Below are 19,068 nucleotides of genomic sequence, written 5' to 3' on the forward strand. Positions count from 1 at the left end.
ACCTTAAAACCTGAAGACTGCATGCAGAGGCACGACCAAGGAAGCGCCCAAACCCCGCGAAGATCATATCCCTGAAGGTCAACAGCCTGGTGTCAGCTGGAATTGAACATGACGACTCTGGTGGGTGGGCTGTGAGGTCAGTCTGCAGTCATATAGATCATGTGCAACTCCAGGTCAGCTGTGGCCTTGACTGTTGGGGGAATTCCGCCTTGCCGCACAGCAGACATCTTTCAGCCTGATTCTTGCGGCTGGGAGGTTTATGGATGGGATCAGCCCTACGGAAGTGCGGGTGCTGGCTGATTGGGTACTTGTACCTACTATCTCGGAAAGGACCGGAGTCCTTCTCCTGTATAATCGTTGCTATACTACATACTAAGTATAATGAAGGGTGGCTGAGCTTGCTGTTGAGGGGGGGACGTAGCTTCATGTATATCCTCAGTTCTGTGGAAGATGCCATGATGGTAGGCTTACCCATTCCATGTAGAGGAATCAACCTACGCCGGTCAAATAAGAGGACAATGCTCTGCCTATATATAGGGGCTGAGCCATGCGTGTTTCCCCTCAAGATCCATCTACCTAAACCTTTAACATCAACCCATTCGTGTTCGTATCTGAGTGGGTCTTGTGGAGGGTCCGCCAGTCAGCCCGTCGTCATCCCGTGCTGGACTAGTCCCGGTCGGGGGTTGAGCTGTTTGATCGAGATTGTTGGATATTTTATAGTGGCACGACTCCATAGTTCCTTCCACTCCGGCCCTCCTTCTGACGCCATCTTCATCATCCTCCCCTCCAGCTGACTCCGACCATCTCTCTCCTCTCACCTCCTATCCCTCCCATCCCTGACCCAGTCAAACGTCAGCGTCGTTCAACGATGGGCGTAAGTTCTCCCTTTTTCTCCCCCTTCCCTCTGTTTTGTTTTTTACCTTCAGTGCCCCGCGTAACTGCCCCGCTTCACCCAAGCAAAGCTGTTTTTTTCTGTTGCGGTGCCAAACCGAGCTTCTATATCTACTGAAGTCTGCATCGACTAACCGCTGCATCCTGCACGTCCCTTTTTAGTTTGCATCCAAGATCGCCAACAGCCAGAACCCGCCGCCCAACATGAGCGCGAACAAGCCGGGCACCTATGACGGAGCCCCTCCGACAGGCTATGCCGGTGGTCCTCCTTCTGCGCTGCAGCCTGGAGGTGGTGCCGGTGGATTGGTGAGTCGGCCCTACAGCCTACAGAGCGAGCCTAATCCTTAGTGACCTCCTCCCGCCCCTCACCTCCAATTTCCTCCAATTTCCTTCACGCTTGCTTTACCCATTTTCCTTTTTAATTCCCATAGCTGACGCAGCTCTTCACTTCCAGCAACAGCAGCAACAACATCAACCACAGCAACAACAGCAACCGCAGTATCAGGCTTACCAAGGCTCCCCTGCGCCATCCGCTACCTCGGTAAGCTAGACTTGATTTTTTGGTTTCGATGACTCAGTTCCTACCCTTGTTTCCCTTTTGTTTGCGCCGCGCTCTTCCCCTCATTGCTGCTGGGTCACCCTCGCCCTCCATCGTGAGATTCTCTCCTCGAATAAAAGAGAGCAGGGATTAGCTCCCTCTCCACCTGCCCCCCTTTTGCCCCCTCCAACCTTTTTTTACGCGCCCGTGTCACACTCCTACTTTCCTATTTCTTGCCCTCCCGCTCCTTTACGGGTGATCTGGACGCCATCCATCCGTCAACCATGTCGCGACCTTATTATAACCAACAAGGCTATCCGCCTCAGCTACGTCCTGGTTCGGCCCAACAGTCCCCGTATCCCACCTCGCCGCAACAACAGTACCAGGCCTACGCGCCCCCCTCGGTACCTCCTAATAAGCCCGTCCCCTCGCCTTCTCCGGGCCCGCACTCAGCCTATTCGGCTCCCCAGTCGGCATATCCTAATTCTCAATCACCTTACCCTGGGCCGGGTTATGCGTCGCAATCTCCAGCTCCTCAGAGTTATTCCCCTGCACCCGGTTATCCGTCACAATCTCCGGCTCCTCAGGCTTACTCACCGTCGCCATACGGATCTCAGGCTCCGCCGCAGCAGGGCTATCCTCAACAATCTCCCTATGGGACGAGAGAGCCCCCATCCGGACAGTATGGGCAATCACAGCAAGGCTATGGCCGACCTCCGCCTCCCCCACCGCAAGCTCAGCCCTATGGAGCGTCTGGACAACAATATCCTCAGCAGCAATCCTCTCAAGTACATACTATATCCCAGCTGTTGCACTTGTTTTTGAACTGTTTACCACCGTGTCCTATTGTGATATTTTCATTCAGAGGAGGATCAACGGCTGACTCAATTCACATTCTAGGGACCGTCTTACCCTCCTCAAAATGCCCCTTACCCTGGCGGCCCAGGACGCCCTCCGCAGCAGGGTCCACCAGCTGGAGGACCGGGAGCGCCATATGGCGCCGCTGGTGGTGCGCCTCCCGCTACCCGTGCAACTGAACAGCAGATCGCCGCCTACAGACAGCTCTTGATCGGAACCATCCAGGAGAAAGGATTGCAAAGCTTTTGGCCCCCGGGGCGGCTTGATGAATTGGTCCAGACGCTTGCCAACGAGGCGCCAGCAAAGGTTAACAAACTCATGAACGAACTCCGCGTGCCCCAAGAAGTGGCTATGGATATTATGAAGTTGTCTCTTTTCGATGTCATCCTTTACGTGGATGACAGTGGTTCTATCGAGTTTGAGGAACGCGGTGTCAGGAAGGAGCAGCTGAAACAAATCATTGAGATTGTTGCCGCTGCTGCGTCTACATTCGACGACGACGGCATCTCGGTGCGGTTCATGAACAACGCTGAGCAAGGAGACGGCATCCGCAACGCAGATGATGTCGGCCGGCTCGTTTCCCGTGTTCGCTTCCAGGGCCTTACTCCCCTGGGCACCAGCCTCCGTAGCAAGGTTCTCGACCCTATGGTTGTAGGCCCGGCCCGGGCGGGTCGGCTGCAGAAGCCAGTCCTGATCATCACCATTACAGATGGGCAGCCGGCGGGAGAGCCTCTCGATAGCGTCTCCAGCTCGATCGGCTACGCCGTGGGCGAGGTTTCCCGGACTCAGTATGGACAGGGTGCTGTTTCATTCCAGTTCTCGCAGGTGGGTAATGACACCAAGGCCCGGGACTTCCTCGCTTCGCTCGACGAAGATCCGAGGATCGGAATGTTGATTGATTGCACTTCCAGTAAGTTTATCATCTTACAGTTGATCAGGCCGCACAGCAGGGTCACTAACACGACCAACAGACTTTGAGGTTGAGCAGGACGAAATGTCTCGCGCTGTACCACCGGTCTACTTGACTCGAGAGCTCTGGGTAAGTTGGAAGCCGTAGTTAGCAGCTAGAGTGGTTTACTAACTGACAACCTTAGTGCGCCAAACTGATGCTCGGTGCCATTGATTCCTCGTACGACACCAAAGACGAAAAGGCTGCCGGCAGAAATGCTGCGGCTGGGGCTCCCCCGTCTGGACCGCCTTCCGGGCCTCCTGGAGGAGCTCCCCGTGGTGGCAACCAGTACGGTTCCTATGACCAGGGTGGGTATTACAACCAGGGCCCTGCTCCCAGCTATGGTCAGCCCCAGCAAGGATCGTATGGATCTGGCCAGGGCTACGGTCAGGGATATGGCCAGGGCTACAATCAGGCACCATACCCCCCCAGTCAGGGTCAAGGCCAGGGACCAGCACCTGGTTATGGACAGTCTTACGGCGGATATGGCGCTGCCTCGCCTCATCCCAATCAGCCCGGATATGGTCAGTCTTCTGCGGGAGCGACGCGGGGTTATTCTCCCTATGGAGTACCCCCAGCACCACCCAGGTACTAGACAAGGCCCGGGGAATTTCTAGCGGAATTGATCGGTAGTGGAGATTGAGGGTTTTCTTTTAATGATGGCTTTTCTATGACGTTGCTAGCATATTCTAGTGCGCAGGTGAACTGAGACTGGCAGGCAGTAGGTCAAGGGCACGATAGATCCGGCTAGGTGGATATTATTCGTAAAGTCAAAATTGAGCAATTTCATCTTCCTTGCCTCTCGGTAACACACTGTAGTGTTCTAACAGCTGCCGCAGTTTTGCCAGCAATGACGTCATATGGTTGCGAGCCCGCTGTTCAATCACAAGCCGCACTGAACCCCACTGGCTAGTGGTAGCTCAGGCGTCCAACATCCACCGGTCTACATTTCCAAGACAAAGTGATAGGTGAATTAGGCCACCCAGAAATCATACGGATATAGTGAATATATAAGGCAGCACCTATTTCACCCTTTTATCTCCGGTACTGACAAATCCAACCAACATGCTTAGTCCCAGCTAAGAACACCCCGGTAACGAATCTTTCCACTCCGTAATCTGTCTATCGCTTCAGTGACACCTTCAAGAGTCATAGGATACCGTTCCACGATGGGCGAAATCTTATGACGAGCGGCAAAGTCAATCATTTTATTCCTACAACCGTTAGCTTTCGACATCCCTTCCCCCCAAGGCGACAGGAGCAGCACATACTGGGGATAGCGACTCGACGCACAACTTCCGACAATGCTGTGTCCTAGCAAGACAGTAGCCATATACGGAGCGGTCAAATCCCCCGAGTCCACAGACAAGGGAATGATGCTTGCATTGCGGGCCAAGACCGGGTAGAACACACCCAAGCTGTATTTGGCAGAGGAGGTGATGAGAAGCTTGTCGATGGGCTTGGTGACTCCAAGAGTCGCGTAGTTGGAGATTCCCTTGGTGGCGTAGAACTCATTGGCACCGAGTTTCAGGGCTTCATCGCGCTTATCTTCAGTGGACGAGAAGACAACAACGTCGCATCCCATCTTGGCCGCGAATTGGATGGCGAGGTGACCCAGGCCACCGATGCCAACTATACCCACCCGTTCGTAGGACTTGCATCGCTGGACTAATGGTGCCCATACTGTGCCTCCACCGCCTTCAGTCAAGTCAGTTTGACTGTTCACAATCAGTAAGTAGAATAGGGATCTTTGGCAGACTTACACATCAAGGGTGCCGCATCGGCGGAAGAAATACTATCGGGGACTTTAAAGAGCCACTGTTCTTTTCTCACGGCATGACTGCACATCGAGCCCTGGGTGTCATAGCCCTCTACACCATACATTTTGACACTGGGACAATAAGCATCTCTGCCAGACATGCACATGTCACACACATCGCAGGTCGAATTGATCGATCCCCATCCGACCCGATCGCCTACTTTCAGTTGGGAACAGGACGAGCCAACCTGTTCGACAATTCCGATACCTGTGATGGTCAGTGGAGGGGTGGCCTAGTTATCAAAGAGATTTACCTTCATGTCCAAGCACCAGTGGCAGTTTCATGAAGTGAAGATCACTTCCACAGAGACCACTGTCGGTTACTTTGACTAGGACTTCATCGGCCTTGATGTCGGGGAGTTCAGCAGTCGTCTGGATTACCTTTCCGGAAGTCGAGCCACGAAACTGGGTGGCTTGAACCATGTTGGTGCTAAATTGAGGGTTTCCTTTACCGAAGATTAATGCTAGAGATGTAAAAATTGCGAGATCAGGAAGATTGCAGCCAGAAACCGTGCTGCCTTTATACCCGCCGAGACTATGTGTTATCAGCAGCTTGCTCGTCTCCATCATGACTGCATAGACATGTGACAGGCGCCTGGAGATGTGGAAACCATTTCCTGTAGCCGTGTACGCTATTCTCCAGTGATGTTTTGGATCCAGACTTCATCCCCTCCACTGATAGGCGTCACAGAATAAGGCGTCCGCTTGCACGGACATTGTCTTAAACCCTTGTCAGCACCGTCCGATCAGTCATGGGTAGGCTCGTCTTGTTGGGGACATGTCCTTTTGGCTGAGTGGTCACCTGTCAAGCACTTGGTTGATACTAGTAAAAGCTAGGCGTGCCACTACTTTAGTAGAATTAGTGCTTAGTTGCATGATGGCTATCTATCTATCTTCGAAGTCAGCCTAAGGTTATGCTCCTGAAAAGGCTGGTCAGTTCCTTCCCTCTTCTTCGTGACATTGGTGCTCTGATGAATTTAGAATACGATATTCTAGGTGAAGAAGGATCATAAACTGAGAATAGATAGTTTCTCCAAAACATATCTCTAATCGTGCACAGCTGCACCTTCATTCCTTCCCCTCCCTCACCAAATACTCCCTGAGAGTCGTAAGCCGATCCTTGGTCTCCCCCACCGTCCTGCTCACCATCTCCTCTGTCCCCGGTCCAAAATACCCAAACTCCTCAATATACCTCACCATCTCCACCAACCGATCCGCAAACACCGGGGGCAAATCCCCCTCAAACACCTCTCTCTCCACCACCTGATACTGCACCTCCACGCCCAGCACCTCACTCATCATCCCCGCCACCTCCTCATACGAATAAACCTCCGCCGCCGCCTGGACCACCCTCCCCAGCCACCTCTCCGGCTCCCTCAACACTCCTCCCAGAAACACCCCCGTATCACGACTCGGATCAATCAAAGGTAACTTCGTCCCCGGCCCAACAACATTCACCAACACCTTCTTCCCATCCGCACCCTCTACCGTCCGCGGCCTCATATTCCCCCCAAAATTCTGCATAAACCACCCAGGCGCATAAAATGTGCTTTTAATCGGCAACCCCCGGATATACTCTTCCACCTCGGCTTTGGCATCAAAGTACTCCACCTTGGTATATTTCCCATTGCTGATTTTAGAGACGTGCGGAAGCGTGCTGAAAATGATGTGTTCTGTGCCCGAGGCAACAGCTGCATCCGCGATGGCTTTTCCTTGAGCGATTTCGATTTGTTTGGCATCTGGAGCGAAGAAGTTGGGCAGGGTCATGGAGAAGACCATGTGGGAGTTTTGGAGGGCAGGGAGGAGGGAGGAGGGGTCGTTGGCGTCGGCGGGGAAGACTTCCACGCCGGCTGTTTTGAGGGACTGGGCGGCTGGGGTGGAGGGATCGCGGGTGATGGCTCGGATTTGATATGTGGATGAGAGATGAGGGTCGTTGAGGATGTATTGGATGAGAGATCCGCCTTGTTGGCCGGTGGCGCCGAATACCACGATGGTTTTTGGAGGGGTCATTGTTGGGGATGTTGGGGGTTGCAGATGGAAAAGGTAGAAGAGGAGAGGGGAGACTGGGTGGTTAGTGTTGGAGTTGGTGGGCTTGCTCTATTATATATATTAGTCTATACTACTCCAATTCACATGTCCTGTAGAGTCAGGGTTGTAATTACTTCCAGAGCTTGATTATTAAAAGACCGATTTCGGTTGAATATCCCGGCTCGTTAACCCCGCACCAATGGGCATCTTTGGGGTAAAAGAAAGAGGGATTGTCGCATTCTGGATTTGTCATCAGTTATCTATGTGAATATGAGATAGAACATAATGTCTTTACTCTATTGGAGCTTTAGATGATCATATTAGTAAAGATAAATTAGACGCTTATCAGCTAGAGTTATCAACCCTTAATTACTTGCAAAAAAGATATAAAGGCTGTCAAATCACTCATACATGAGACAAATCTACATATATTTAATTGGTTACATCTGGTCTTTGTCAAAAGGACAAGATATGGACTACCACTCGAGTTTCCGGACATGATTGTCGTCTATTTCTTATATACACCTGTCATGCCATCTGGTTATTTTACCCTACAGGCCTATAACTAAGTATACTCCAGTGCAGGTACTTTAAGACTAGCTTAGGCAATTCACAACTTTCCCTTCAATATGACAGAGAGCAGCATCCATAGCTGATATATCAAGTTTGAAACCTTGGCAGAAGTACTAATGGGTTGATATGTGCTTGTTTTACAGATTCCACCAACTTCAAACATATAGCAGCTTAGTAACTAGACAGACACTTGATACAAGTCTTTCTGAATTACAAGAGCGAGGCGCTTTCTCTCTTAAGTTCTAAATGACCTGAATTCTGGATCATGAGCCCGAGTTCAGACAAGCTGCGATTTACTCTTCTAGATGAGTCAGTCATGGGCAGAGACCCGTTTCTCATTCAGCCCTGAAACCGTGGACAATATTCAGCGGGTTGTAGTCCACCTCGGGAACCGTACCCGGCAATTTGAGGACCTGGGAAGGAAAGCCATTTATCACTGGCCGACGACACTTCCGCTTATCCCCAGAACGAGGCCCACTTGATGACAGCGACTGACCAATGATATTAAGGCTGCTTACTATGACATAAGGCGTCTTAACTGAATTAGGAAGCCCGTGGTCAGATTTTGTCTAAACTCCTAACTCCGCTGATTTAACTATAGCTCTAACTAGGTAATAACCAACTACTATATAACTAGAATAAACAGTGGCCCTATTGTTCATATTGCCGAATAGCCATCTGTTACTTATATCTATTTTACTTCATCTACTTTATCCCCGAGCTGTATGCCATTGTCTGTTCCGTTTTTATCGTCACAATTATCTACATACTCGCAGATCCTACCTTAGGCGATCGACATGTTTTTCAGCTGCAACAAATCCGTGGCCTTCAATCCCGAAAGTGACATTCCATCACTTGCTGGCAAGGTTATTCTGGTAACAAGGGGGAAATGTCGGACTCGGAAAGCAATGTATCTTAGAGTATGCGAGACATAGTCCCAGTCAAATCTGGTTAGCAGCCCGCAACCCGGAGCGTTGTCAAGCAGCAGCCGACGAAATAAGACAGAAGGTTCCGAACGTACCGATCCGAATCCTCGAGATGGATTTAGCCTCATTCGACTCGATCCAAAAAGCCGCCCAAACGGTTCTCACGGAATCAGACCGCCTGGATATCCTCATGCTCAACGCCGGGGTTATGGCCGTGCCGCCGGGTCTTACCAAGGACGGCTACGAGATCGAGTTCGGCACCAACCACATGGGCCACGCCTTACTTACAAAGCTACTGATGCCGCTGTTACTCAAGACCACCGACACCGGCGCCGAGGTGCGAGTCGTCTCCATGACTTCGACTGCGTTCAAGCAAGCCCCCAAGGACGCTCTCGACTTTCCTCGGCTTAGAACCACAGCCGAAGATATGGGTGGCTTTGGACGGTACTCCCAAAGCAAGCTGGCCAATATTCTTTGGGCACGCCATCTAGCCAAAGTTTATCCCCAGTTGACTGTGGCTTCTGTGCACCCAGGTCTGGTACAGACGGAACTGATGGACAGAGCAAGTGAAGTGCCGGCCATCATGCGAGCTTTTCGCGGTGTTGCGAAAATGATGGCCGTCACTGTGGACCAGGGTGCGAAGAATCAACTTTGGGCGTCGGTGTCTGAACAGGTAAAGAGCGGAGAGTATTATGAGCCAATTGGTGTTTCAGGTCAGATCACCGATAATGCAAAAGATGACCAATTAGCAGAGAAATTGTGGGATTGGACTCAGAAGGAGCTTGAGAGTTAGACCCTGAAAATTAGCGTATTACAATAATATATTTCTTGGCTGTTATCTTCAGCGCCTTCGTCGCGTGGTACAATACCAGCCTGTCAGGTGATAGGTAAAGGCCAATGACGACAGTATAACAGAAAGCCTTCAGCTTAACAAACCGGGTGTCCTGACAAGATGTCAAAATATAATGACCTATAAAGGCAACCCAAGACTAAATGCTGACATCCGCAGAACGAGACCAATCGCTCATTGGCGCAAGTCATGCAAGTGGATGACATGGTGGAGATCATAGATACTTGCAGTCTTGCTCAGTGAACTACGACAATCCAGCCATAAAAAGGGAGAGGATATCCCTCTGCATTCCTCTGATTTTCACAGCAGGTTCTCTCAGTGGGATACACTGTCGAAGTTGGATCATTCCTAGAGTTGAACTCACCCACAGACATGACCACCAAAACCCCCCTCCCCATTGTCTTCGGATCAATGACAATCGGCAAGCCAGGTACTGCCCTTACTCCACTGAATCCAAGCAAACAGAAGCTGACAAGTTCACCACGACCACCACAGGCACAGCGCACGTTCGAATCAGCACCCCCATCGAGACCAACGCCATGCTGGACATATTCCAAAGCCACGGACACCACGAGATCGACACCGCCCGGGTCTACGGCGGCGGTTCAACAGAACACTACCTCGCAGACGCCCACTGGCACGACCGCGGACTGGCAATGGCCACAAAGCTATACCCGACCCAACGACGAGACATGAAGTGGCTCACGCCCGAGACCTGGACACACAGCGCGAGCGACATCCGCGCCGGCCTAGCCACCAGTCTAAAAGCACTCAATGCCCCAGAAACCGGCATCGAGATGTTCTACCTCCACGGCCCAGACAGACAAACGCCCATTGAAGAAACCCTCGCCGAAGTCGACAAACTCTTCCGAGAAGGTCACTTCCGACGCTTCGGCATCTCAAATTTCCAAGCCTGGGAGGTGGCTCGAATCTGCGAGATCTGTGAACGTAACGGATACATCAAGCCAACTACATACCAGGGGATATATAATGCGTACCAGCGATCAATTGAGGCGGAACTTCTCCCGTGTCTTCGACATTACGGGATTGGGTTGTATGCGTTTCAGCCTTTGGCGGCGGGGTTCTTGACTTCGCGATATCGGAGGGATCAGAAGATGGAGGAGTATGAGGTTGGGTCGAGGTTTGATCCTAGGGTGAAGAGTAATTTGATGTATCATGATCGGTATTTGACGGAGAGGTCGTATGATGCTATTGAGATGTTGAGGCCGGTGGCGGGGAAGTTTGGTCAGACGGAGAGTGAGTGTGGGTTGAGATGGATGGTGCATCATAGTGCGTTGGGGAAAGAGTTCGGGGATGCGTTGATTATTGGGGCGTCGAGTGAGGATCAGTTGGAGAGGAATTTGCGGGATTTGGAAAAGGGTCCGTTGCCTGAGGAGGTGGTGAGGGCTTTGGATGAGGGGTGGAGGGGGGTTTTGGGGACTTATCGGTATTGGCATTAGATTTATGTTCTTGATGGGAGATGGGTGGTTAGTGATTGTTGTCTATACTGCTAGGTCAGCAGTATCTTTGGCTGTGATGAACGGTAATCCCAACTTGGACATTATACGATAAGCAGTGCCGAGGCAGTCCAAAGCAATCAATAGGAAGACTGGATATTGTTCCACTGGAATCATGTACAGTAGTAAGTCAAAAAGTATACTTGTGTAGCCCCTCTCCCACAAAGACGCACAGACACATCTCTAGCTGGCGGAACAATCCCCTCCCAAATCCCACCATTCCTATTGCTATCACACCACCCACACTGCTATCTACTTCCACGTGGGTTAAACTGAGCCCCTATCTCCTTAATTATTGCTGCATTTCATCCCTTATCCTTCCTTTTGATCCCAATCTCCAATGTAATACTCAACACACCAGACATCATAAAAACGCCAGACAAAACAAATACATCCCACCCACGGTTCCAACCAACCACACACATGGACGGGTCGTGGCAACACCACGGACAGAAAGTCAAATCCACAGAAAATGCAGCACTATTTTGACTTGCTAAATTCTGTTCCTGTCTGACCCGGGGGTCTGTCATGCGCGCCACTGTCGGGTCTCCGTCGGGTGTACTGCAGGGTTTCCGACAGGGCCAGGCCTGATAAACTTTCGCTTTAGGTTTTATTCTTTGACAGCTGCCTGGAGTATTTAGCCTATCATGGATGTTTGGTTTCTGCTTGGGAAAATGGTCGCCTGGTGAGTCTACGCATGCTACGTTACGTTGGTTGGGTGGGACGTCATGGATGAGGCTGGTTGTGCTGGCATATCGTATCGTTGACGTTGTTGTCTTTGGAGATGTTGTACATGGAATACGCCCCCCTTGGAAACTTTAAAACGTTGAAATCTATTTTTAATAGCACTCGTAGAATATTATAGGTCTAACACACTCAGATATGTGATGCTGATGAGTGATTTGCGAAGCGCGCTAGCGCTGAGCAATACTAGGTTCGGTCCTGCTAGGTAAGTTTCCAGCTTCAAGACTTCTCATTGGTCTGATATTTTGCTCAATTTCAGCTTTCTGATTGGTTGTTTGATTCACTCGTAACGTGATTTAAACTATATTGCCAGTACTCACCGCTTCAGCCCAACAAGGGTCTCGGAGGGGGTCTGGGGGGGGGGGGGGGAAAGGCCCCCTAGTCTATATTCAGACTGTAGGTCTGAACCAGGTCTTTATGTAGATTCAGGCCGTAGGTCTGAATTAAGTATTGTGTTTTTAAGTGCTTGATTGAGCTCTTTAAAAGCGCTCAACGGAGCTCTTTAGGAGCGTTTAACAGAGTTTTTTAAATGCGCTCGATGAAGCTTTTTAGGAGCGCTCAACGAAGCCCCTTCAATAGTGCTTGATGGAGCCCTTTAGTAGCGCTTGATGAAGGCCTTTAGTAGCCCTTTAAATGCGCTCGATGAAGCCCTTTAGGAGCGCTCGATGGAGCCCTTTAGTAGCCCTTTACATGCGCTTGATGAAGCTCTTTAAATGCGGTCAAAGTGCGTTGCATGTTGCTTACTAAGGCGCTTCGCAATGCCTTGGGCTGGGGGCTTCCCGCAGGCCAGGACCTAACGTTAGTTAGTAGTACTGCTTAGAAAAGGGTGGCCTAATGCCAATGCGCCCGCGCCACCTTTCACTTCCGAGTACCTCATGCACTGAAGCCGTACTCTTATCAGGCAACTTACAAAAAGAAAGCTCATTTTGCTACACAGGATGGTACATTGTGTCAATTTATCATCAGTGGATCTTGAAATCTGCCAGCATACGTATAAAAATAACTCTAGTTGACGTTATTGTCCGCAGCTCATATCATTACTCTACAAGGCAACGGTAGCACCAAAATGACATATTTGCCACTGGTCCACTGTACCAAAGACCCTGTCCGAGGCAGTGCATTGCAGCTACGCAACGTTCCCAAGAGCCAGACAAGAGCCTGAGGTGTTTGCGTGGCCCAAGCCACGTTCGCACCGACGGAGACCGATGACTGGCCCGCCGCGAATTAAGGTGCCTCCGCAATCCCCATCCCGGGTCTTTTCTGTCTTCAATCGAGACCATCCCCCTGCCTTTTTTTCCAAGTTTGTTGCCTTCCATTCCATTCCTTTTTCTTTCCTGCCTTGGTGCTTGCTGGCCGCTAGTCTCTAGTGTTTCCTAGTTTCCCAGATACGGAGTCCACTTCAATATACCAACCAACCTACATACATACATATTATCTATTTCCTCCTTTTCCGCTGCTTGCAATCCCTGCCTAGTGCGGTTCAATTAATTTAAATTCCTTTTTTTGCTTTCAGTGGCGGTGGTTCCCGCTTACCGCTTTCGGTCGGGTCTTCTTCGTATTCGCTGCTGTTTAGGTTGCTTCCCCCCCTCGCCGCCGCCTGCGGAAAAAGAAGTCTCTCCCCGTATTATTCTCTTCTCCGCGTGGCTCTTTTTCCTTCTTACCCTCTGCAGAGTGCAGACATTCTTGGTTGTTCGTGTTTCTGCGAAGGATTACGCCCATAGTGGACACTTGCTTAGGTTCCCCACAGTCGTTTCCGCTTGTTTCAACCTTCCATCGCATTCGCCTACCGTTCGCCTCCTATACCTACCTGCGACTACCCTGTCCTTTTCGATACTCCCGCGCGAAACGAGTCGAGTCGCTACGCCTTGGTGGTTCGCAGTCGGTGTCTCGTATATGCTGGCATAAGCGGTTCGTCATTGATGGTCTTGCTGGTTTAAGGATGAGTCAGGGCTTCGATTATCCTGGCTCTACGACTACGACGTTCGATCGCTTTCCCCCGCTCTCGACATCTGAAGTGAACTGGTAGGAGGTATAACGGGTATCGTGGTCGACAACATCGAGGGCGTTTGCCATTTCGCCATGTCCCGACCTGATGATGTATCCGAGTCCAATCACGGCCAGGAAAGCACGTCGGAGGAACAACATACGACAGAGGAGGGATCGAGTTTCCCTCAAACACTACCCAGAAGCCAGTCCTTGAATATACACTCCGCTCAGGAGGGTGCTGCGCCAATCCGACCGTCCTTGTCTCCATCGCGAACCCTGTCCGATGCCGGTCGGAGGCCGTCTCAACACCATGTCCGCTTTTCGACCGACTTGGAGCGTCCATCTGCGGAGGAAGTCGCCGGGCCTGACGGGAATCAACGGCCCGGGTCGAGGGGGTTGACAATCAATACCAATATCGCACAATTGCAGGTTCCTGCATCGGGCAGGTCCCCAGGTCAGGGTGCAACCTCGCCCTTGTCTCCGCATTCCGCATTATCCCCTTCTTCCCCGCAAAGTCCGGAATCTGTTGGCCGCTCGCGGTCACGTCATCGTGGATATTCTCTCCGACGGACAATCTTCGCAAAGAACATCGAGTCAGCTGTTACGTCTCCGGGTGCGATTGAATTGGGTCCAGCTCAGGGTGTCAGCCCACAACGTGAAGAACCCGTCGCAGAACCCCTCGTTGAAGTACCTGTGAGAAAATCGGCAGATGTACCACGTCAGTCGACCGAAGATGAGAAGCAAGATGCGCTGGTGACACAGAGATCCGCATCCGATAGCAACCTGGACATTTCGACCACATATTACTCTGAGCCGTCGGAGAATCTCAAGGATAGGAAGCACCTCTCCACGAGTATCTCATATGAGAAATGGCTTCAGCGAAGGGCGGCAATTGCTACGCTGAAGCTGCGTCTGGAGGATATGCTCGAGACCGCTCGCAAGACCATCCTTCGCATCAAAGAAATCCCCCCGAGCAAAGACGGTCGTCACATCGACCTTGACGCTACCCGTACCGAAGACCTTGTTGATGAGAGGACCGGAACCCTCTATGTCGGAAACTCCATCCGCTCGAGTCGTTACAGCTTCTGGAGCTTTTTCCCCCGCCAGCTGTTTGCGCAGTTTACGAAGCTGGCCAACTTCTATTTTCTTATTGTTGCAGTTCTACAGATGATTCCTGGGCTGAGTACCACCGGTTCATATACCACTCTTGTCCCGTTGTTGATCTTTGTCGCTATCTCGATGGGCAAAGAAGGCTTCGATGACTGGCGTCGCTACCGCTTAGATAAGGAAGAAAATAACCGATATGCGTTTGTCCTACGTCCTGGTGCCGGAATGTTTACTCAGATGGCCCCCAGTGATAGCTTGTCCGTGTCGAGCGAGCAGGATTGGGCCCCGGTGAAGTGGAAGGATATCAAAGTTGGCGATGTCATCAGATTGGAGCGTGATCAGCCTGTGCCGGCAGATATGGTCTTGCTCCATGCGGACGGGCCCAATGGCGTCGCATACATTGAGACCATGGCCTTGGACGGCGAGACAAACCTCAAAAATAAGCAGCCTTCTCAGCCCGTGGCCAAGGTGTGTGGGTCCGTTGAAGGAATCTGCAGCAACGCCCTCCATTTCGCTGTCGAGGACCCTAACATGGACCTCTACAAATTCGACGGAAATGTGACCATTGCCGAGGATGAGAAGCTGCCATTGACCAACAACGAGATTGTGTATCGTGGAAGTATCCTGCGCAATACCGAATGTGCATATGGTATGGTCATCTATACTGGCGAGGAGTGCAAAATTCGGATGAATGCGAACAAGAACCCTCGGATCAAGTCGCCATCCCTTCAAGCCAAGGTGAACCGGGTTGTCATGCTGATTGTGCTCCTTGTCGTCATACTCGCGGTATCATGTACTCTTGCCTATAAGTTCTGGTTCCATCAGCAGGTCGAACCCAACTCGTGGTATCTCACACAGGCGAGTGTAGCCATCGGGCCTATCTTCACCTCGTTCCTGATCATGTTCAACACGATGATTCCCATCTCGTTGTACGTGAGTATGGAAATCGTCAAGGTCGCCCAGATGCTTCTGATGAATTCCGACATCGACATGTATGACCCAGAGACCGACACTCCGATCGAGGCTCGCACTTCCACTATCAATGAGGAGCTAGGCCAAGTCAGCTACATCTTTTCCGACAAGACCGGTACCTTGACCAATAATTCGATGCGCTTCCGAAAGATGAGTGTGGCTGGCACCGCGTGGTACCATGACTTTGATCTGGTCGAAGAGGCTGCCAAGGCCGGCGACCAGACAAAGTTGATCCACAAGAAGCGCAACGTAAAAGGAAAGAAGGCACTTAGCCGCAAGTCTAATGTCTCGGAGGCGCGGAGACAACCTCCCAGGACGTCGATGTCCATGACGAACGAACTGCAGGGACGTGGCGCTTCAATGCGCAACAACCGTACCACTGATATGCTCAAGTATATCCAGCGCAAACCATACACCGTCTTTGCTCGCAAAGCCAAGATGTTTATCCTAGCATTGGCGCTGTGCCACACTTGTATCCCCGAAGACGATGAAGCTGGTAATGTCACCTTCCAGGCCGCATCTCCTGATGAGTTGGCGCTGGTCATGGCTGCCCAGGAGCTTGGATACATCGTTCGAGACCGGCAACCAAACACGTTAACCATCCGGACCTATCCCAACGGCCCCGACGACACTCCCTGCGATGAGGTTTATGAGATCATGGACGTGATCGAGTTCTCGAGCGCCCGTAAACGGATGTCGGTTGTCGTGCGGATGCCTGATCAACGCATTTGCGTGTTCTGCAAGGGCGCTGATAGCATTCTGATGCGCCTGTTGAAACGGGCCGCGCTTGCGCAAGAGAGGGCCGTGGAGATTGAGAGGCGCGCTAGCAAACGAAAGGCGGCCGAGGCTGCCCAGGTCGTGCGACGGAACAGCGAGTATCACAGTCGAAAGGATAGTGGGCTTCGGACCAGCTTTGCTCGCCCTAGCATGACCCGTCGGCGATCCAGCGTGACCGGCGATCATGTGTCGGCCCTGAGGGAGAGCATCGATGTTTGGCTCCGTGACCGAGAGACTGATGGTGGTATGCTGACGCGGGGAGACGATCCCGAATACTACAGCCCTCGTCCCTCAGCCCAGCTGGGACGCCCTTCGAGCACATGGTCGGACTCGGGCAGTTCAGTCCATGAAAACGAGGAGGAAGACCTGGTTGAAGAGGCTCTCGTTGTCAACGAAACTGCCGTGTTCGAGCGGTGTTTCCAGCACCTGAATGACTTTGCAACGGAGGGATTGCGGACGCTCCTGTACGGGCACCGCTTCCTCGACGATGCCACATACAATAGCTGGAAGGCCGCCTACCGCGAGGCGTCCACCAGTCTTGTCGACCGACAGGAGAAAATCGAACAGGTCGGAGAACAGATCGAGCAACAGCTGGAGTTGACGGGCGCGACGGCCATCGAAGACAAGTTACAGCACGGCGTGCCCGAGGCGATCGACAAACTTCGACGAGCCAACATCAAAATGTGGATGCTGACTGGCGACAAGCGAGAGACAGCCATCAACATCGGGCACTCCTGCCGTCTGGTGAAGGACTACTCGACGCTTGTCATTCTGGATCAAGAGACTGGCGAGGTCGAGCAGTCGATTGTCAAGTTGACCGCCGACATCATCCAAGGTACTGTGGCCCATTCGGTTGTCGTGGTCGACGGACAAACGCTATCGATGATCGAATCGGATGAAATCTTGGAGGCACAATTTTTCAGATTGGCGGTTCTTGTTGACTCGGTCATTTGCTGCCGCGCTAGCCCCAAGCAGAAGGCGTTCCTGGTCAAGTCGATTCGTAGACAAGTCAAGGGTAGCGTTACCCTTGCGATCGGTGATGGCGCGAATGATATTGCCATGATTCAGGAAGCCCACGTTGGCATCGGCATTACCGGTAAGGAGGGGTTGCAGGCGGCTCGAATCTCGGACTATTCAATTGCCCAGTTTAGGTTCTTGCTCAAGCTGCTCCTTGTTCACGGCCGCTGGAACTACATCCGGGCGTGCAAGTACACGCTCGGAACCTTCTGGAAGGAAATGCTGTTCTACCTGACCCAGGCGCTTTACCAGCGCTGGAACGGATACACCGGCACCAGTCTGTACGAGTCGTGGAGTTTGAGTATGTTCAACACCCTGTTCACTTCTCTGGCGGTCATCTTCCTCGGAATCTTCACCAAAGACCTCTCTGCATCGACCCTCCTGGCTGTCCCGGAGCTGTACACCAAAGGCCAGCGCCATGGCGGCTTTAACATCCGGTTGTATCTGGGCTGGACGTTCATGGCGGCCTGCGAGGCAGTGATGATTTACTTTTGCATGTTCGGGCTGTTTGAAAATGTCATGTTCACCCACACGGGGAGCGACATCTTTTCCGCCGGTCTCCTCTCGTTCACGGCCTGTGTCATCGTTATCAACACCAAGCTGCAGGTCCTGGAGGTGCACAACAAGACGTATCTGTGTTTAATTGTGTGGGTGATCTCAGTGGGTGGCTGGTTCTTGTGGAACCTGATCCTGGATGCCCGGTACAATCCCAGCTCCGGCGACGGGATCTACCACGTCCTTGGCAACTTTATCTTCGCATCCGGACACGACCTTGCATTCTGGGCGGCTTTGTTCGTCACTATCGTCTCGGTGATTGTATTCGAAATGACCGTGAATGCTGTGCGGGCGCTGCTCTTCCCCACGGACGTGGATGTTTTCCAGGAGTACGAGCAAGACTTGGACATTCGGAAGCGGTTTGAAGAAGCCGCGGCTTCGGAGCTGCAGCAAGGCTGGGATCACGGCAAGAAGAAATCCAGCTTTGAGCTGGCTCGCGAGGAGGAGATGGAAGCGCGCGAGCTACAAATTCGGGAGCTTCTTGCTCGGCCACGGGTGATGACCACCAACCCCAAGGCCGCCGGTCCGATCAAAACTGAAGACGTGGAATTGGGCGGATATAGAGCGAACTCGATGCCGGAGGAGGAGGTGCCAAAGACCCCGCGCCGGTCCGTCGAGGTTCACGAGTTGTTTTCGAAGGGATTTGGAGCGATCCGGAAGGGGCACTTGAAGTGAGATGAAGAAAATTCGTGTCTGCTTTGTTGATTTTTGAGCGTTTTAGCGTTAAGTGGATACCCCGGATGGTCTAGTCACTCTTTTTGCAGTGTGTATATAAACATGCGATATTAGATAAGGACAAAAGGCGAGGTGCTATACCAGATACATGATACCAGAAGAGCTGTGAACAAGAGTCGAGTAAGATCCGGAGCTCCCGGAAGGAGGCCGGAGAGGGGCCGCCCCTGAGTGGACTGAGCTGAGTGGATTCGGTGGACTCGGTGGAGGGCCCCATTCTTCCCCGGCC

At 51.9% G+C, this 19,068-nt stretch overlaps 8 protein-coding genes across 8 annotated transcripts; 6 read left to right on the forward strand and 2 right to left on the reverse strand.

Moving 5' to 3' along the window:
* The first annotated feature begins 165 nt into the window (after positions 1–165).
* Positions 166–1,213, forward strand: BO94DRAFT_71064 (uncharacterized protein). Its single transcript, XM_025617615.1, has 2 exons — positions 166–874; positions 1,054–1,213. Exon 1 carries the CDS (start codon positions 264–266, stop codon positions 792–794), a length of 531 nt encoding a protein of 176 aa, XP_025467417.1. The 5' UTR covers positions 166–263; the 3' UTR covers positions 795–874; positions 1,054–1,213.
* Positions 821–1,567, forward strand: BO94DRAFT_70937 (uncharacterized protein). The gene is made up of 3 exons (XM_025617613.1): positions 821–874; positions 1,054–1,197; positions 1,346–1,567. Exons 1-3 carry the CDS (start codon positions 869–871, stop codon positions 1,439–1,441), a joined length of 246 nt encoding a protein of 81 aa, XP_025467418.1. The 5' UTR covers positions 821–868; the 3' UTR covers positions 1,442–1,567.
* On the forward strand, positions 1,568–4,068 carry BO94DRAFT_70938 (uncharacterized protein). The gene is made up of 4 exons (XM_025617614.1): positions 1,568–2,217; positions 2,330–3,197; positions 3,259–3,326; positions 3,382–4,068. Exons 1-4 carry the CDS (start codon positions 1,714–1,716, stop codon positions 3,829–3,831), a joined length of 1,890 nt encoding a protein of 629 aa, XP_025467419.1. The 5' UTR covers positions 1,568–1,713; the 3' UTR covers positions 3,832–4,068.
* A 237-nt stretch (positions 4,069–4,305) lies between these two features.
* BO94DRAFT_465960 (NAD(P)-dependent alcohol dehydrogenase) lies at positions 4,306–5,478 on the reverse strand (the record flags this gene model as incomplete). Its single annotated transcript, XM_025608141.1, has 4 exons — positions 4,306–4,450; positions 4,508–4,934; positions 5,000–5,263; positions 5,310–5,478. The coding sequence occupies 4 exons, from the start codon at positions 5,476–5,478 to the stop codon at positions 4,306–4,308; spliced, it is 1,005 nt and encodes a 334-aa protein (XP_025467420.1).
* Positions 5,479–5,914: 436 nt separating this feature from the next.
* On the reverse strand, positions 5,915–7,188 carry BO94DRAFT_535318 (NmrA/HSCARG family protein). Its single transcript, XM_025611756.1, has one exon. It carries the CDS (start codon positions 7,063–7,065, stop codon positions 6,124–6,126), a length of 942 nt encoding a protein of 313 aa, XP_025467421.1. The 5' UTR covers positions 7,066–7,188; the 3' UTR covers positions 5,915–6,123.
* A 1,265-nt stretch (positions 7,189–8,453) lies between these two features.
* BO94DRAFT_596473 (short-chain dehydrogenase/reductase) lies at positions 8,454–9,673 on the forward strand (the record flags this gene model as incomplete). Its single annotated transcript, XM_025616255.1, has 2 exons — positions 8,454–8,531; positions 8,563–9,673. 2 exons carry the CDS (start codon positions 8,454–8,456, stop codon positions 9,373–9,375), a joined length of 891 nt encoding a protein of 296 aa, XP_025467422.1. The 3' UTR covers positions 9,376–9,673.
* Positions 9,674–9,804: 131 nt separating this feature from the next.
* Positions 9,805–10,892, forward strand: BO94DRAFT_585771 (aldo/keto reductase family protein; the record flags this gene model as incomplete). Its single annotated transcript, XM_025615713.1, has 2 exons — positions 9,805–9,862; positions 9,928–10,892. 2 exons carry the CDS (start codon positions 9,805–9,807, stop codon positions 10,890–10,892), a joined length of 1,023 nt encoding a protein of 340 aa, XP_025467423.1.
* A 2,730-nt stretch (positions 10,893–13,622) lies between these two features.
* Positions 13,623–18,817, forward strand: BO94DRAFT_71248 (aminophospholipid-translocating P4-type ATPase DNF3). The gene has a single exon (XM_025617616.1). It carries the CDS (start codon positions 13,773–13,775, stop codon positions 18,780–18,782), a length of 5,010 nt encoding a protein of 1,669 aa, XP_025467424.1. The 5' UTR covers positions 13,623–13,772; the 3' UTR covers positions 18,783–18,817.
* The last annotated feature ends 251 nt before the right edge of the window (positions 18,818–19,068 follow it).

The sequence above is a fragment of the Aspergillus sclerotioniger genome (assembly GCF_003184525.1).
Source record: "Aspergillus sclerotioniger CBS 115572 chromosome Unknown BO94scaffold_14, whole genome shotgun sequence".
Taxonomy (NCBI): Eukaryota; Fungi; Ascomycota; class Eurotiomycetes; order Eurotiales; family Aspergillaceae; genus Aspergillus; species Aspergillus sclerotioniger.

Coding starts and splice junctions, on each gene's coding strand:
- BO94DRAFT_70938 (XM_025617614.1), top strand. CDS start 1,714: ATGTCGCGACCTTATTATAACCAACAAGGCTATCCGCCTCAGCTACGT. Junction 2,218..2,329: donor CTCAGCAGCAATCCTCTCAA/GTACATACTATA, acceptor TTCACATTCTAG/GGACCGTCTTACCCTCCTCA. Junction 3,327..3,381: donor ACTTGACTCGAGAGCTCTGG/GTAAGTTGGAAG, acceptor TGACAACCTTAG/TGCGCCAAACTGATGCTCGG.
- BO94DRAFT_535318 (XM_025611756.1), bottom strand. CDS start 7,065: ATGACCCCTCCAAAAACCATCGTGGTATTCGGCGCCACCGGCCAACAA.
- BO94DRAFT_71248 (XM_025617616.1), top strand. CDS start 13,773: ATGTCCCGACCTGATGATGTATCCGAGTCCAATCACGGCCAGGAAAGC.
- BO94DRAFT_70937 (XM_025617613.1), top strand. Junction 1,198..1,345: donor GAGGTGGTGCCGGTGGATTG/GTGAGTCGGCCC, acceptor CTTCACTTCCAG/CAACAGCAGCAACAACATCA.
- BO94DRAFT_71064 (XM_025617615.1), top strand. CDS start 264: ATGGGATCAGCCCTACGGAAGTGCGGGTGCTGGCTGATTGGGTACTTG.